This window comes from Oryx dammah, unplaced genomic scaffold (genome assembly GCF_014754425.2).
Source record: "Oryx dammah isolate SB20612 unplaced genomic scaffold, SCBI_Odam_1.1 HiC_scaffold_26, whole genome shotgun sequence".
Taxonomy (NCBI): Eukaryota; Metazoa; Chordata; class Mammalia; order Artiodactyla; family Bovidae; genus Oryx; species Oryx dammah.
The window spans coordinates 41,205,000-41,222,493 of NW_024070210.1; the positions used below are offsets into that span (position 1 = coordinate 41,205,000).

The window sequence follows — 17,494 nt, forward strand, 5'->3', positions numbered from 1 at the left end:
TGGTGCTGAAGCTTTAACTCCAATACTTTAGCCACCTGAAGCGATGAACTGAGTCACTAAAAAAGACCCCAATGCTGGGAAAAATTGAGGGTAGGAGAAGGGGATGACAGACAATGAGATGGTTGGATGGCATCACTGACTCTGTGAACACTAGTTTGACCATGCTTCGGGAGTTGGAGATGGACTGGGAAGCCTGGCGTGCAGCAGTCCATGGGGTCACAAAGGGTTGGACACAAGTGAGCAACTGAGCTGAAACAAACAATTTAGTAACAAAAAAGGCATAAGATATGGAAAAAACAGACATATATCACAGGAGAGAAACAGAGAAAGTGAATAATAGAGAAAGCCAAAAGTAAAATGGCAATGTAGTTAAGTCCAATCATAATTTTATTAAACAGACTAAAAATCTCCAATCCAAAAGCAAATAGTGACTGTGTAAAAAAGCAAGATCCAACAATGTGCTGTCTTTCAGAGACCCATTTGAAATCAAAAGACATAAATAGGTTAAAAAATAAAGGACAAAAAAAGATATGGCATGCAAACAATAATTATAAGAGAGCTGGAATGGCTGTAGTAATGTCTTAAAAATGAACTCTAAGAAATATTACTAGATAAAAAGTTTTCATAATGATAAAAGGTCAGTACCTTTTATGTAACAAATATATTAAGATATATGTACCTAAAACCAGTTCAGAATACACGAACAACATAATTCACAGCTAACTTTTCAGCAAACATGGTAGCCTTTAAGGCAGTAGAATGACATAATCAAAGGGCAGGGGTGGGAAAATGCCAACAGAGAATTCTAAATCCATCAAATGCTATCCTTCTAAAATGAATTTGAAATACAGTACAAAATAAAAACTGGAGAGAGAATTGTTGTTGGCATACTTGTCTCACTGATAGAAGCAAGTATCAGAGAATCAAAAGGAGAAATAAACAAATTAACAATTATAGTTGAAAATGTCCCAGTATTAATAACTAATAGAACAAGTAGACCAAAAATCAGCAAGGCTATAGCAGATCTGAACAATACTATCAACCAACCTGACCTAACATATTTTTTAACACTCTATCAAATGAGAGGAGAATATGCATTCTTTTCAGATGCATGTGAAACATTCTCCAGGCTAGGTCATATGCTAGGCCCAAAAGATAAATCTCAAAGGTAAGTGATACATTTCTAAATAATACATAGGTCCAAAAAGAAATCACAGGGGCAACTAGAAAATATTTTGAACTAAATGAAAACAAAAACACAACATGTCAAAATTTATAAGTATGCCTTATACAGTGCTTAGAGGGAAATTCAGAAGTACCTATATTAGACAAGAAAGATTTCATTTTGCCTAAGTTGTCCAGTTTGTTCATGTAAAGTTGCCTGTCATATTCTCTTATAATCATTCTAATTTCTGAAGGGTTGGTAATTAATGTCCCTTATTTCACCCAAGACTAAGGAAGAAATAGAAAATCTAAAGCTCTGTAATAATAAAAAGAGAATCATTACTTAAAAATCTTCCCTCCTTTCCTATCACATACACAAAAAGCCCAAGCTAGATGGCTTTATCCAGTAAATTCTATCCAACAACAAATAAATTATAGCAATCCTACACAAATTCTTTCATAAAACAGAGGCAAGGGAACTTTTTAACTCATTCTACAGAACCTGTATTATGTTTTCATCAAAGCAAGACAGGTATAACAAGAAAACTAGAGATCAGTATCCCCTGTGAGCATGCACATCAAAGTCTCTAACGTGATGTTAACAAATGAAATGCAGAAACATATAAAAAGATTAAAACCATGATGAAGTGAGATCTATGTGACAATGATATTTATGGGGCTCCTCTCTTCTCTTTGTTCTGACATCACCCTTCAGACAGATTTAAACTATGGGAGTTTGGCTGTGTGGTCCCTTCACATATACACGAACCAATGTATACCTTTCTTGGTGGTTATGTGTAAGGTGTATGAAATAAAGTAACCTAATACTCTTGAAATTATGGATACCAAAAAGAGATTAAGGATACCACAAAAGGAGCAAGAAGATTTCCACTTTTAGCCTTGATGCTAAGGGTTAAAATAGGATTTAAAACAAACAGACAAAGATGAAAAATTAGGAAAGCAATGGGCTTGATTCTCAGTTTGGTAATATCCAGGACTCAAAATAATCAAGAACCAACTAGATCCATGTGGAAGATAAAATTTAGCTGTTTTAGTTTTCCTAGAGTGAGAAATGACACCCTAATCATTGGAGAAAAGGCACTGTACCTTCAGAATGAAGAGATGGCAGCGTGTTCCTTTCTCCGGCTTCATGTCAACTAAAGCACTGAAATCAGTGCTAATATTTAGGTTTATCGATATCTGGTCACCAGTTCACAGAACTTTCCAGCTCCCAAAAGGTTCACTTCTAGGTTCTTGCTTTTAGAGATGGTTATCAGCAGGAGGATGATGCACCTTGCCACCCACCCAGCTATCATAAAAGTTAGCCTTGTGGACAAATCAGACTGCAGCCCCCCAGGCTCCTCTGTCCATGGGATTTCCCAGGTAAGAAAACTGGAGTGGGCTGCCATTTCCTCCTCCAGGCAATCTTCCCAAACCAGGGATCGATGGGCAGGCAAATTCTTTACCACTCAGCCACCTGGGAAGCCAAATATATGGGATAAACCCACAAATACAGTCCATAATACATTTGGGGTGACAGATGAGAGAAAGCTGTGGCATTTTCAGGAAGTACCTGCAAACTCCTAATACTTTAATACCCATCTCTAGGAATTCAAAATAGAGGCAACCATATTCAAGTGGTCATTCATTTCTGCCTGGTTTAGAATGTAACCGTCAACCACAGCATTAATAAGTTAGCCAATTCTGCACTATAAATGCACATAAATCTAATAGTTTAAAATTTGGGGCTGTATGACAAAGATTATTTCCATTTTTAAAAAGTAATGCTTCAGATGAAGGAAAGACTGTGAAACCATAAGAGAGACAAGGTCTCTGCGTGTCACAGGAGATCTGAAATAACACAAACGCCAACTAAAAAAAAAAAAAAAAAATCAAGCTAATTTTGAAATAATGAAGTGAGGATACAGGTACATAGTTTGTGGCAATGCCTGCAATACTTCATTTCCAGTAACTGAAAGCAGGATCAAAATTTTGAGCAGATATTTCCAGGTAAACTATGTACAGAGCAAATATATAGGCTCATTAAACATGGCTAACTTCAAAAATTAAATCTGGCTGATCATACATAACAAATCAAAATTGATATATTTTTCTGGATGAATTTCAAATATGCCCATATAACATTTCTACACTGTGAATTAAAAAACAATTCATAACAATTCTACAGACCATTATGCACGTTTATTTAAATAATTTAAAACTGCACAGAGAGCTAATTTATAAGTATAAAAAGAGATGGTTTAGCAACCAAATACAAGCACCACACAGAAGCAGATTACACACACACCACCAAAGTCTTTGGAAGATCAAGGCAATGTTAATATCTCAAGTAATTTTATGAGAATACTTTACTTATATGATAGTCAGATGTCACTAAAACATCTCAAAATATGCAGGGCCCACAAATATTTCAGTTTCAAGTCTTCCCTTCAGTTTTCTTGTCAATATATTAATGATTCTTCTTAAATACACTACAACAATTAGTCTAGATTGACAAATGGGCTATCGAAGCCACTATCTTGCTGGCTAGACAGAGGAGCAATTACTTTTCTCGAAGGCAGCGAACACACGGCAGGTGGTACTGTACTGCTCAGTTTTTTGAATTCTGACTTTAATATATCAGCTTTATGATGAGGTGACTGTCCAAGAGTCATGCTGCTCTTCCCTGGCTGGGAATATGTGGTTTCTTCTGACAGGTCTGGAGCATGACCACTCTGACATTTCGTAGGCTGACGAATCATGTTGTTTTTCTCTGAGTCTGAAAGACAGCTGGCTGCTGAAAACTGCTTGAAATTCACAGATTCAAGGAGCGAATCCAGGGTGTCTTGCGGCCCACCATGCAAAAATGACATTTCATGACTGCTGTAGGGTAGAGTGGCAGTGTTGGAATGCCAGTCTACAGAGTCACTCAGGTCCACTCCATCCTTTACTGGAATTTCCTTAACACCCAAACTCGGACTTTTCTCAGATGCAGCGTTTTCACTTTCCATTAGTGGATTACATTTATATACTTTTAAACCAAGTCTTTCATTAGGACTTTGAAAAGTAATGTGTGTGGATTCAGACTCAGAAAGATCAGGGGTATATCGAGATGAAGGTTTATTTCCAAAGGTTCCAAGGAAGGGGTGTGCGTTTGAGTGCTGGAGTGATTCAGAGCCAGGATCACCAGGGAGGTCTTTCTTCTTGTGCAAACCAAAGCTTCTTTCCCCTTCGCAAGGCACAAACTCAGGAGAAACACTCCTTGGCAAAATGTTTACATGTTTATGACTGTTATCCCTGAACTGAAAGTCCAGACGGCACTCTCTGGAACACTTGGACTTTCCGTCCCCATGCTCCGCATCCTCTAATCGCCCTTGTAGGTTACAGGCAGCCCTCCTCTTAGGAGCTTGGTCGCATATACTTCTGGGGATTGTTTTTAGATTGTTCGATTTGCTTTCTGTGTGACATAGTATATTCTGATTCACATCCTTTCTTTTTGATTTTTCAAGTCCAGTCAGCCTCTCTGAAGTCAGAGGCAATACTCCTATGTACAAGGGAACACAAAATCAGAGAAAAACAGAATTAGCAGAAAATTAATACTGAAAGAGAAGGGGGGAAAAACATGTTTTTATAGATTTCCAAGCAATGCATATATTTTTTAATCATTCTCAAAGAAAAGACATCAATACTGGACATTTAAAAATCTTCTCATATGTATATATGTGTGTGTGTGTGTGTGTATATATATATATATATATGATAAAGCTGAGTAATTCTGCTATTGGAATCTATTATTATTATCCAGCTGATCTATTATTTTATGCAATAGGTGGTACAGCATTTCAACAGCCAACTGCAACATTTCCAACTTGCTCTGATGTCAAGTATGGAGTTTCTGTTGAAGAAAATCTGCTGGAAGGACCCTCCCACCCCAGTTCAAGACACACACACAACACATTCTTTCAAAGCTAAAATAGTTTCTGATTTAATTAGCTAAGACACTAAATCTGATCAGAGGCAGAACTCCACAATGCATAGAATCAGAGGCATCATATGTCGGAGTTGGGTACTTTGGCCCCTAAAATCCATCTAAAGGGTTTGCAACTGCTGGGAACATTAGACCGAATCCAGAAAACTTTTCATGTTATATGCCATTGCCCCTTCATAGCCAAGGTTCACGTCACCATTCCAAAATTTACACAAATAATCTTTGTGCTTCTATTTGAAGAATGTTTACCAACATTCAACTCAGGAATTCCCGAACCATCTTTGCTTCTCGCTTTCCAGAAGTTCAACTGAGCTTTGGGAAAGCTTCTCATTTGTAGCTTCTTGGGAAGCTGTTATCTTTTATCATTATGAACTTTCACTTTGGTCAGTTTAATACTAACTCTCATTTACCTAATACTGTTTTTAACTCTATAATTTATCTAATATCAATCTACATTGCTTGGTATATCACTCTCTAGCCCTGTATTTTGAATTGTTGATGATGGTCTTATCTGAAATAACGTATGTCTAGAATTTTTAAAACTGTTTGAAAATTATGCTCTTTTATTACTGAGTTTAAGCAATTCATGTTAGTGTGACTGCTGTTTCAGTCTACTATTATTTTCCATTTACCTATGCTTTCCAGATGTTATTTTTCCTTTATAGATTATTAGATTGAAAACATTTTCTTCCAAGGTTTTACCCTTACTACTTTGAAAGTTATATATTCTAATTCTCTATTAGTTAGCCTTAACTATTTTTCTTTTTTCTTTTAAATTTATTTTTGGCTATGCTGGGTCTTTGGTGCTGTGTACAAGCTTTCTGTAGTTGCAGTGAGTGGGGGCTACACTCTAGTTGGGGTGTGAGGACTTCTCACTGAAGTAGCTTCTCCTATCGCAGAGCACAGGCTTAGGACACCCAAGCTTCAGCAGTTGTGACACACAGACTCTAGAGTGCACGGGTTCATAGTTGTGGCATGTGGGCTCAGGGGTTGCAGCTCACAGGCTCTAGAGTACATGCTCAGCAGTTGTGGTGCATAGACTTAGTTTCCCCATGTGTTAGCCTTAAATTTTCATACATATACTTAAACTTTTATCTTTCCAGCAAGCTCCAGAGTTGTAAGTATCTGTATCTTCTTCTTGAAAATAATATAAATTTCAGCATATTGTTAGTTTCCTCTACAATATCCTCTTACATATTTCTGAGGATACTGTATTTTTCTAACATTCTCACATCCTGTTGTTTGTTCTATTAATTCTATTTCTGTAGGTGTAGTACTCTTGTCTGGAAAATCCCATGGACAGAGGAGCCTGGTAGGCTGCAGTCCATGGGGTCGCTAAGAGTTGGACACGACTGAGCGACTTCACTTTCACTTTTCACTTTCATGCATTGGAGAAGGAAATGGCAACCCACTCCAGTGTTCTTGCCTGGAGAGTCCCAGGGATGGGGGAGCCTGATGGGCTGCCATTTATGGGGTCGCACAGAGTTGGACACGACTGAAGCGACTTAGCAGCAGCAGCAGCAGCAAGCTCTGTTTTGAGGATTGCTTTTTTTTTTGCTATGTTTTGTTTTAAGTTTGGTTTCTTTTTTCATGGTGCTGCTTTCTATAAATATATAGTAATTCTCAGTTGAATGCATATCTTTTAGATGTCTTGAGCACAGTATCTGCTGGTTGTTTAAAGGAGTTGGAAGTGGAGTGGAAAGGAATGAGCAGCAGAGTAGAAAGACCTAATTGCTGATACTCTGGGCACGTGAGCTCTCAGTTTCTCCTTGGTGTGTGCAGCCACCTGGAGTACTGCCTTGTTCCCAGACTCTGTTTCTGTTGCTCTCACCCAGCTTAATACTGGGGTTCAGAAAGGGAAGTAAGCAGAAATAAAGAGGGTGCCCCCACCTGGTTTTGGTTTCTCTGGAATACCAATTACCCCATTGGTATCCCCTAGGCTTACTACTTCTGGAATATACCACTACCATCCTGTGTGGAACAGTTTCCATTTTGCTCCCAGTTGTAACTGTTGTCTTCTGGGAGCTCTGAACTGAGGTTTCCATCTTTAATCTTAAAACGCCTGTCTTCTTTTAAGGATTTCTCACAGCCTCTGATTTAGCAATTATAACTTTTAAAAGCTCAGTTATAATTTCTTCTTTCTCTCCTTCTATATTGTCACTTAAAATCTTTTCTATCCTTTCTAGGAATAGAAGCAGCAAAATGAAGCTGACGGGTAAGCTCAGTCTGCCTACTTGAACTGGAAACTCTACACCATTTTTCCAGTTTAAGTAAAATATGCATATAATTTGATAAATTAGCTCTCACTCCTTACATTCCGACTCTCCTACTAAAAACATTAAATATCTAAAAGAAAGAGAGAAAAAATTTTCAAGTTTTCACATACCTGACTGTGTAGTTTTGCTCTGGGACCTATTAGAAATAGGTGTTTCCAGCAATTTTGCCATCATAGCAAGCTTGCTAGCAGCACTGATGATCCTCTTCTCAGCCCTGTGGGGAATTCCAGAATATAAAATTAATAGAGTTTAGAGGAAGAAAATGAGTTTCCTTAGCCCCAGGATTTCTGTTTTCCTATATGCTCTGCCACCATTAAGAGGAGCACAGGCATTAAGCCTCTCTTAACCCTCTACTCATCATGTAGATACAGTTAATTCTGTGGCTAAGGAAAATGCTTACAAAATGACCACTCTCAGGACACATGTTTAGACAGAACTTACCCTTCCTCCTTCCCATCATCCTGCAAAATCTGCTGGAGGCAAATCAAATAATATTTGCGCATCTTGCGGGCAGTTTCTTGACGTTCTCGCAATACCTCTGCTTTTACCATTTCTGCAGCTCTTTCCTTACTCTCCTGAATATAACGAAGCATATCACCTGGGGGCGGGGGGAATCCCCACAAAATGCATGTTTATTGGCAGTTTTTTCAAAATAAGAGAGGCAGACTTCAGACCAATTTTCTGGGAGATGAAGTGACTGGAGATATAGCTTAAATGTTATAGCTTTCCACCATCATTAAAATGGAATATTTCGGTCACCATTTTGGTAGACTAAAAGGAGAAGTAATCTAAAAGTCCACTTAGAAAGATGACAGAACACAAATATGGTCAGAGAAACATAGCACATCCCCTACGGAAACTGTCATATTTTTAAACACTGAGACAAGAAATTATCATTAATATGAGGCACAGAAATTTATGCATTTCAATTACATGTCAAATTAAGAGAAAAAAGAAATATACTGAAAGGGTGAGGCAGCAAGGAAGAAAGAAGTAGACACAGAGAGAAAGGAGGCAATATAAGCTGGAGAGATTCATAGCCTTCTGTTTACCTGTGCTCTGAAAACCTTACCATACCACTTATGAATATCCTACTAAATATAATACTATAATCCATGAGAGGTATACAAAATGCTATTGCAGGGTGAGATTTGAGACTCATGATGCCTCCTGAAATTTACACTTAAAAATAGTTCACAGTTTTCAAGTCTTCCTTTTCTCTTTAACAATCAGTGTGCTTCGATTGGGACTACCACACCGAAGAATTGACGCTTTTAAACTGGTATTAGAGAAGACTCTTGAGAGTCCCTTGGACTACAAGGAGATCCAACCAGTCCATCCTAAAGGAAATCAGTCCTGAATATCATTGGAAGGACTGATGCTGAAGCTCCAATACTTTGGCCACTTGATGCAAAGAACTGACTCATTAGAAAAGACCCTGATGCTGGGAAAGACTAAAGGCGGGAAGAGAAGGGGATGACAGAGGATGAGATGGTTGGATGGCATCACCAATTCAATGGACATGAGTTTGAGTAAATTCCAGGAGTTGGTGATGGACAGGGAAGCCTGGCGTGCTGCTGTCCATGGAGTTCCAAAGAGTCAGACACGACTGAACGACTGAACTGAACTGAACTCAACTGAACCACTAAAGATTAACATTTTGTCCTAAATCCAGGGCTATATCTTACTGGTTGAATATCACCATCCCCATTATATTAAGGAGTCTAATTCATAAAGGAATCTCATTCATTATCAGTAAGCTCTTCCCAGAAATTACACATTCTATGCAAAAATGCTAAGCAGAAGACTATTTTTCATTATTTCAAGTGGGAAAAATTTTAATGGAGTACATGTCAATACAAAATATCCAACCAATTTCTAAAATGTAATACACATAAATACACAATAAGTTCTCACATTAGGATGAAAAAGAATGCTTAAAATTTCACTTTTCAATTAATATAATTATTATAAAAAGTTAATTTCTTTCTAGTAACATGGACTCTGTTAAACCAGCAACAACAAAGAAGCATATTCTCTATACTAAGTGGCATTTTCAAAGCATCTACAGCATGATTCTGATGATCTACCAATTATATTTGAAACTTGAGACCTCTCCCACTCATTTTGTTTAAAATGAATGCAAGCTTCAGGAGGCAAATATACTTATCTCATACATAAACACTGGTATTGTTCTGAGACATATATAGTATGTGATATTACAGTTAAAGACTGGGAGGTTTTCTACTAGGAAGACAAACCACATAAATGTTCTGCAGGTTATATTACATCACCTAGTACCACAAAGGTCTTGATAAACAAATTTACATTAATGACATACTCCATTATGAAAATAATGAGAAACCACAGAATAATTCCTAATAACATTAATTTTCTATGGTCTTTAAAAGCTTACGGAAGAAAATAATAATAACTCATTTAACACTCACATGGCATTTTTGAGGGACTAGAGATTTAAGTTGTAGGATTATGAAATTTAGTTTAATATTAGTGTCCAAGAAGAAAAATGCTGAAAGCAGTTCAAGATGGTGATACAGGAAATCCTGAATTCACCTCCTCCCATGGACATAGCACATCTATAGCCACATATGGAACAACTGTCTCTGAAAATGACCTGAGAACTAGCAGAAGAGTCACCCACAGCAAAGCAAACATCAAGGTGAGTAGCAGAGGTAGACACACAGTCTCATCAAAACCTTCACCTTGGGCATGGCATCTCACAATTACGAATAATAGTACAAAAACAAAGCTTCTCCCTGAGGTGCAAGGGGTTTGAACCCACATCAGATGCCCCAACTCTTGGGACCTGAACCAGAGAGATGAGCTTCCAAAACACAGGTTTACATCCAAGAGACACAAAGAGCTGTAGGACACTGAGATTCCATTCTTATAGGACCCATGCAGAGACTCACTCAAGTTGGGAACCCAGTGCAAAAACAACAGCATGATACATGCCTAGACCTTAGGTGAAGGAGATGTGCTTGATGATCTTAAAGCATCTGTCAGGAGTGCAGAATCTGTTAGAACTCTCCTAGGATCAGAGGTGCTAGCGCGAGCCATTTTCACACTCGACTTCTACCTTTCAACTGCTGGCCCTTACAGGCACCATTTTTGCACTCTTCCTCTGAGGTGCTACAGCCATTTGTCCCACCTCTGCATTCCCTGGTTGTCCTGACACACAAAACCCAGCAGATGTGCACAGTCCACACAGGGGACATCCCTTGAACACCCAGTCTTGGTGACTAGAAGGCTTGTGTTTCTGGGCCCCAAGGGAATGAAACAGCTGGAGAGACCATTCTTGGCAATCTACAACCCCCAGGACACAGCACCCTAAACACACCCTAGTCTCTCTGTGACCACCCCTTCAAGACTGGGAGAGGTAGCTCTCCTGTTTCACATAATACGTAGAATTAAACACACAGAGTTAAGCAAAATGAAGAAACAGAAATATGTTCCAAACAAAAGAACCAGACAAACTCCAAAAAAAAACTTTAATGAAATGGAGGTCAGTAACTTACCTGATAAAAGAGTTCAAACTAATGATCATAAAGATGCTCATCAATAAGAATAGATGAACACAGAGGGAACTTAACCATAAAATAAGCAGGAAGTACAGGAAATGTTAAAGAGACTCACTTCAAAGGATACATAAAGGCTAAAGTGAAGGGATGGATCAACATTTCCTGCAAATAGAAAGCAAAAGAAAGCTGTAGTAGCTTAGTAGCTACACTTATATCAAATAAAATAGACATTAAAACAAAGACTGTAATAAAAGACAAAGATGGACATTAGAAAATGATAAAGGGATCAACCCAACAAGAAGATATAAATAATATTTGTTAAAATTTATTCACCCAACATAGGAGCACCAAGACATATAAAACAATATGATCAGACCTACAAGGAGAAATCAACAGTGATACAATAATAATAGGGGGATTTAATACCCCATTTACATCAATGGGTAGCTCATCGAGACAGAAAATATATAGAGAAACATTGAAAGGAAGGAACATTGGAAGAAACAAGGAAGAAAATAATAAAAATGAGAACAAAAATAAATTAGAGACATAAAAAAATAGAAAAATTCCATGACAAAAAATGGGCAGAAGACCTAAGTAAACATTTCTCCAAAGAAGACATACAGATGGCCAACAGGCACATGCAAAGATGTTCAACATCTCTAATTATTAGAGAAGTGTAAATCAAAACTGCAATGAGGTATCACCTCACACCAGTGAGAAAGGCCATCATTAAAAAGTTTATAAATAACAAAAGCTGGAGATGGTGTGGAAAAAGGAAACCTTCCTACATTGTTGGTGGGAATGTAAATTGGTACAGCCACTATGGAAAACATAATGGAAGTTCCTCAAAAAGCTAAAATTAGAGTCACCATACAATCTAGCAGTACCTCTTCTCGGTATATATCTAGTGAAACTCTAATTCAAAAAGATAGGTGCATCCCCAGTGTTCACAGCAGCAGTATTTACAACAGCCAAGAAACAGAAGCAAACTAAATGTCCATCGATGGATGAACGGAAAAAGAAGATGGGGTATACACATATACATACACAATGGAATACTACTCAGCCGGAGAAAACAATGAAACAGTGCTATTTGCAGCAACATGGATGAACCTAGAGATCATCATTCTAAGTGAAGAAAGAGAAAGACAAATACCATATGATATCACTTATATGTGGAACCTAAAATATGATACAAATGAACTTATTTGCAAATCAGAAAAGGGAATTCCCTGGCAGTCCAGTGTTTAGGACTCCATACTTCCTCTTTAGGGGGCATAGATTGGATCCCTGGTCACTGAACTAAGATCCTATAATCCACATGGTACCACCAGAAAAAACTACCCAGAAACAGATTCACAGACATAGGTAACAAATTTATGGCTACCAAAGGGGAAAGGAGGTGTGGGTAGGGATAAATCAGGAGTTTGTGATTAGCAGATACAGACTAATATATAAAAAAGAGATAAATAACAAAGTCCTACTGTATATCAGAAGGAACTATATTCAATATCCTATAATAAACCATAATGGAAAATAATATACATATTATGTATAATATATATTATATATATATAGATGAGTCCTTTTGCTGTACACCAAAAGCTAACACAATGTTGTAAATCAGCTATACTTCAATAAAAAAAATTTTAATGAAAGAAGAGAGAGAAAAAAACAAGATTTACTTAAAAGAAAAACAACAACAAAAATGAGAAAAGATCAATAAAACTAATATCCGGGTCTCTGAAAAAAGAAAACTGACAAACCTTTATCTAGACTCACTAAGAAAACCCAGATGGCTTCACTAGTAAATTCTACCAACCATTCAAAGAAGATATAATATTTACCCTTCTCAAATTCTTGTAAAAAAAAAAACCAGAGAAGGGGATATTTCCAAACACATTTTATGAAGCCAGCACTACCCTGGTGCCAAACTAAACAAGACAACCACCAAAAGAAAAAAAAAAGTTAGAGGCCAATATCACTGATGAACACAGACACGTATATTAACAGGAGCATACACCATGATCAAGTGGGATTTATCCCAGGTATGCAAGGACTGTTCAACATTCACAAGTCAATCAGTGCAATATACCACACATTAACAAAATGAAGGATAAAAATCGTGTGGTTTTGGCATAAAAACAAAGAGATCAATGGAACAAAATATAGAGCCCAGAAATAAACCCACCCACACGTGGTTGATTAATTTACAACAAAGGAGGCAAGAATATATGATGGGGAAAGGACAATCTCTTCAAAAAATGGTAATGGGAAAACTGGACAGCCACATGCAAAAGAATCAGAGTGTTCCGCTTTCTTATAACATATACAAAATCAACTCAAAATGGATTAGGGGCTTGACTGTAAGAACAGAAAACCATAAAACTCCTAGAAGAAAATATTGGCAGTAAACTCATTGACACTGGTCTCAGTGATTTTTTTTTTAAGACCCAACTCCAAAAGCAGTGGCAACATAAGCAAACATAAATAAGTGAGACTACATCAAACTACAATGCTTCTGCACAGCAAAGGAAACCATCAAAAGATAAAAAGGCAACCTATTAAATAAATGAGAGAAGATATTTGCAAATTATATATCTAATAAGGAATTAACTTCCAAAATATATATGAAGAACTCACACAACTCAGTATCAACAAGAAACAAACAACCTGATTTAAAAATGGGCAGAGGAATAGATTGGTTTCCAAAGAAAACATAGAAATGACCAATAAGTACATGCTCAACGTCACTAATCATCATGGAAATGCAAGTCCAAATCACAAGGAGGTATCACCTCACAGCTGTTAGAATGGCTATTATCAAAAGACCAAGATGTGTTAGCGAGCATGTGGAGGAAAAGAGAAACCCTATAAATTCATGATGGGAATGTAGATTGGTATAGCCACTATGGAGGTTCCTCAAACATACTCAAACAGTAAGTATGGAGGTTCCTCAAAAAATGAAAAATAGTACTACTATATAATCCAGCAATTTCACTTCTGGATATTTATCAAAAGAAAGTGAAAACACTAATTCAGAAAGATCCATGTGTGCCGATGTTCACTGCGGCATTACGCACAATAGCCAAGCTATCCAAACAACCTAAGCAACCATCAGTGGAAGAATGGATAAAGAAGATGTGGTATAAACATACAATGATAATACTCAGCCATAAAAAACAACAAAGTCTTGCCATTTGTGACAACCTGGGTGGATCCTGAGGGCATTATGCTAAGTGAACTGTCAGAGAAAGACAAATACTGTATGATTTCATTTATATGTGGAATCTTAAAAACAAAGCAAATGAATGGAGAACAGACTAGTGATTGCCAGAGGGGAGAGGGTTGAACAGTGGGCAAAATGGGGAAGAGGGTTGGTAAGTACAAAGTCGTGACGGTGAGGAAGTACAGCACAGGCAACTATGGTGAAGAATACCTTACAGCAGTCCCCCTCTTATCCCTGGGGAGTACATCCCAAGACCCCTAATGGATGCTTGAAACCACGTACAGAACCCTATATATACTACATTTTTTCTGATACATACATCGCCCTCTTAACATTTAATTTATAAATTAGGCACAGTGAGAGATTAACAGCAGTAATTAGTAAGACAGCAATTTTAACAATTTAATAAAATTATGTAAATGTGATCTCTAAATATCTGATTGTGCATATTTAATGTCTTTTTCATTTTAACTAAGCCCTTATCATCCACTGTATCTGTAAATTTTTCAGTTTGAGGTGTGACAGCAAGATTATCATGAATTGTTTTCTTTCTTCACCATTTCATGGGTAGAAGATCGGTCCTTACTGTAGATCTCAGCAACCTCACCATATGATTTTTCTTTCCTTATTGAGAACTTTTACCTTTTTACTTAAAGGAAGCACTTTCCAGCTTTTCTTTGGCATATATGAATTGCTAAGATCCCTATTCTTGCACTTTGTGGCCTTTATTAGGTAAAAGAAGGGTTATGAACAAAACCCCTACGATATAGTGATAGTGGGTCCAATAACCAAGGTGGGTACTAAGTGACCAACAGGTAGAATATGCTGGACAGAGGGGTGATTCACTTCCAGAGGCAGACACAGCATGATGGCTGGGATTTCATCATGCTACTCAAAATGGCCTGCAATTTAAAACTTACTATTTATGCAGTTTTCCACTTCATGTTTTTGGACTACAGTAGACCACAGGTAACTGAAACCATGAAAGTAAAATCACAGATAAGAGGGGACTATTGTATATTTTGTAACTTTGTATGGTGATGGGGAAACTAGACTTATTGTGGTGATCAATTCACCGCATAAACAAACACCGAATCAATTATGTTACAGGCCTGAAACTAATATAGTGATATATGTCAATTATACTTTAAAATATATATACACATACATTTTAGTACCAAAAAAAACCCCAGGATTATTAACAATATAAAAATACCTCTATCCTTGTGCCACTTCCAAAATTTTGGTGGCAAACCCCAAATTTACTTAGGTAAAATCACCTATTATGGCATAATTTAGAAAAGCTATCAATGATCTCTTCTAAAAACAGGTAATATCTCAGATTAACATAGTTCAGAAAATTTCCCCAAATTACTACCATTAGTTACAAAAAAGACCCAAACCACCTTAAAACCTTAGGGATCTCTTTAGAGACTTACGCTTAATCTTTTTTACAGCTTTAATGTATTGCCCACGAAGTTCTTCCAAGGCCACCTCATTGCATGGCAGGCAGGCATTTTCAATAGCTCCTTCTGACAGTGACCTAAAAAAATAGAGATTAAGTGAAAAATGTAATTTGAAAAATACGTATATATTATTTTTAAAATATATATACATAAATGTATATTTTAATAAAACAAGCTAAGGTGTGCTAAAAAATTCACATCTGAGGATCTCTACTATAATTATTCGGAGAAGGCAATGGCACCCCACTCCAGTACTCTTGCCTGGAAAATTATTTAGGAGAAAAATAACTATAATTATTTAGGAGAAAAAGGCAAACTTAAGTGTTATGGTTACTTATATCACAATAAACCCACATGATGAAAACCTATGCAGTTACTGAAGAGCACATTATAAAAGTATATCTAATGACATGAGGGAAGAGTTTATCTTACAATATTAATAAAAGGTCACAAAGTAGCTTATATAATAACCTCAATTTTTAAACCGTGCACATATTGTGTTTGTGTGAAAGTGAAAGTCACTCAGTCATGTCTCTTTGTGACCCCTTGGATATACAGTCCATGGAATTCTCCAGGCCAGAATACTGGAGTGGGTGGCTGTTCCCTTCTCCAAGAGATCTCCTCACCCAGGGATAAAAGCCAGGTCTCCCATATTGCAGGCAGATTCTTTATCAGCTGAGCCACCAGAGAAGCCCAAGAATACTGGAGTGGGTAACCTCTCCCTTCTCCAGCAGATCTTCCCAACCCAAAGACTTTAAATAAAGAGTATCTTCTGGGAATAGGATTTTAAAAGATCTTTTTTTTTTCATATTTTTTGCTATGCAACAATAACAGTAATTGATATTCTTGGTATGATAATATTGATAGGACTGTTATTTTTTTAAAAAGTAAAGATACTCAGAAATAAACAGTTTCTTTGAAAGAGTAAAAGTCTACCTTGGTGGTAGTGTTTTACAAAGTGTTCTCAGTTCTTCTAATTTATTCTTCATGTCATTGTTTTCTTCTATTAATTCTTCAACGACTTTAGTATTCTCTTCTAAAAAAGAAAGTTTATAGTATATTGGCCGATCTCTTTTCCTCTGTCTTTCCCTTAAATTACCAGCACAAATGTTCATAGAAGAGACTGCCAAATTTCCAGTTGTTCCCTCTGTCATTTGTTCCCTGATAAACCCAAATCTGACCACCCACTGTTCTATATTCTCAGCACTTTAAATCTGTATTCCATTTTCAACTTATTTGGGGTTACAGACTGTCTTGGAATAAATCTCCAGTTGCCTTATATGCATGTGGTTTGCTTTCCAGTTAGATGCAAGGCTTTACTTAGCAATACAGGTTTCCTAAGTCCATGTCCCTCATGGACCCTGGCATGCAGTCTATGTGCATATAAACTGATCATTGAACAAGCACCTCAATACAAAATTAAGAGAAAAAAGTTAAGCTTAAGCAGGTGCCATTTTCAAAAATAACATAAGATCTTCAACTCTTTGAACTTTTAAAAACAAGATGAGGAGACTGATGGAGTCCATATGGCACAAAGCATAAAGTTCAGAGTCAGAGAGACACAAGTTTAAGGCCTTCTTACCCACTGGATAAGCTTAGGCAAATTACTGAATCTTTCTGAAACTGAATTTTTTCATGTGTAAAATGGGGATAGTGTTACCGACCTTGAAGATTATAACGGAAATAAAATAGTAAATGCACAGCACCTTATACAAGGTCTGGCAATAACAATGTTTAATAAACATGGAGATGGCACCCCTTGTTTCCTACTATACCAGCCTTTCAACACACCCTACAAATTGGGGAGTGAATCCTTCTGTTCTCCC

At 37.0% G+C, this 17,494-nt stretch overlaps 1 protein-coding gene across 2 annotated transcripts in view; it reads right to left on the bottom strand.

Annotated features, from left to right (window-relative positions):
• Window positions 1–369: 369 nt before the first annotated feature.
• The window catches only part of CEP152 (centrosomal protein 152), a 104,150-nt gene continuing 87,025 nt past the window's right edge, over window positions 370–17,494 (bottom strand). For both annotated transcript variants that reach the window (XM_040226472.1, XM_040226471.1), the window contains 5 exons: window positions 16,605–16,704; window positions 15,642–15,745; window positions 7,870–8,026; window positions 7,539–7,642; window positions 370–4,708 (listed from right to left, as the gene is read on the bottom strand). In XM_040226472.1, coding sequence (XP_040082406.1) covers window positions 3,666–4,708; window positions 7,539–7,642; window positions 7,870–8,026; window positions 15,642–15,745; window positions 16,605–16,704 — 1,508 coding nt within the window. In that variant the 3' untranslated portion in view covers window positions 370–3,665. The remainder of the gene's footprint in view (window positions 4,709–7,538; window positions 7,643–7,869; window positions 8,027–15,641; window positions 15,746–16,604; window positions 16,705–17,494) is intronic.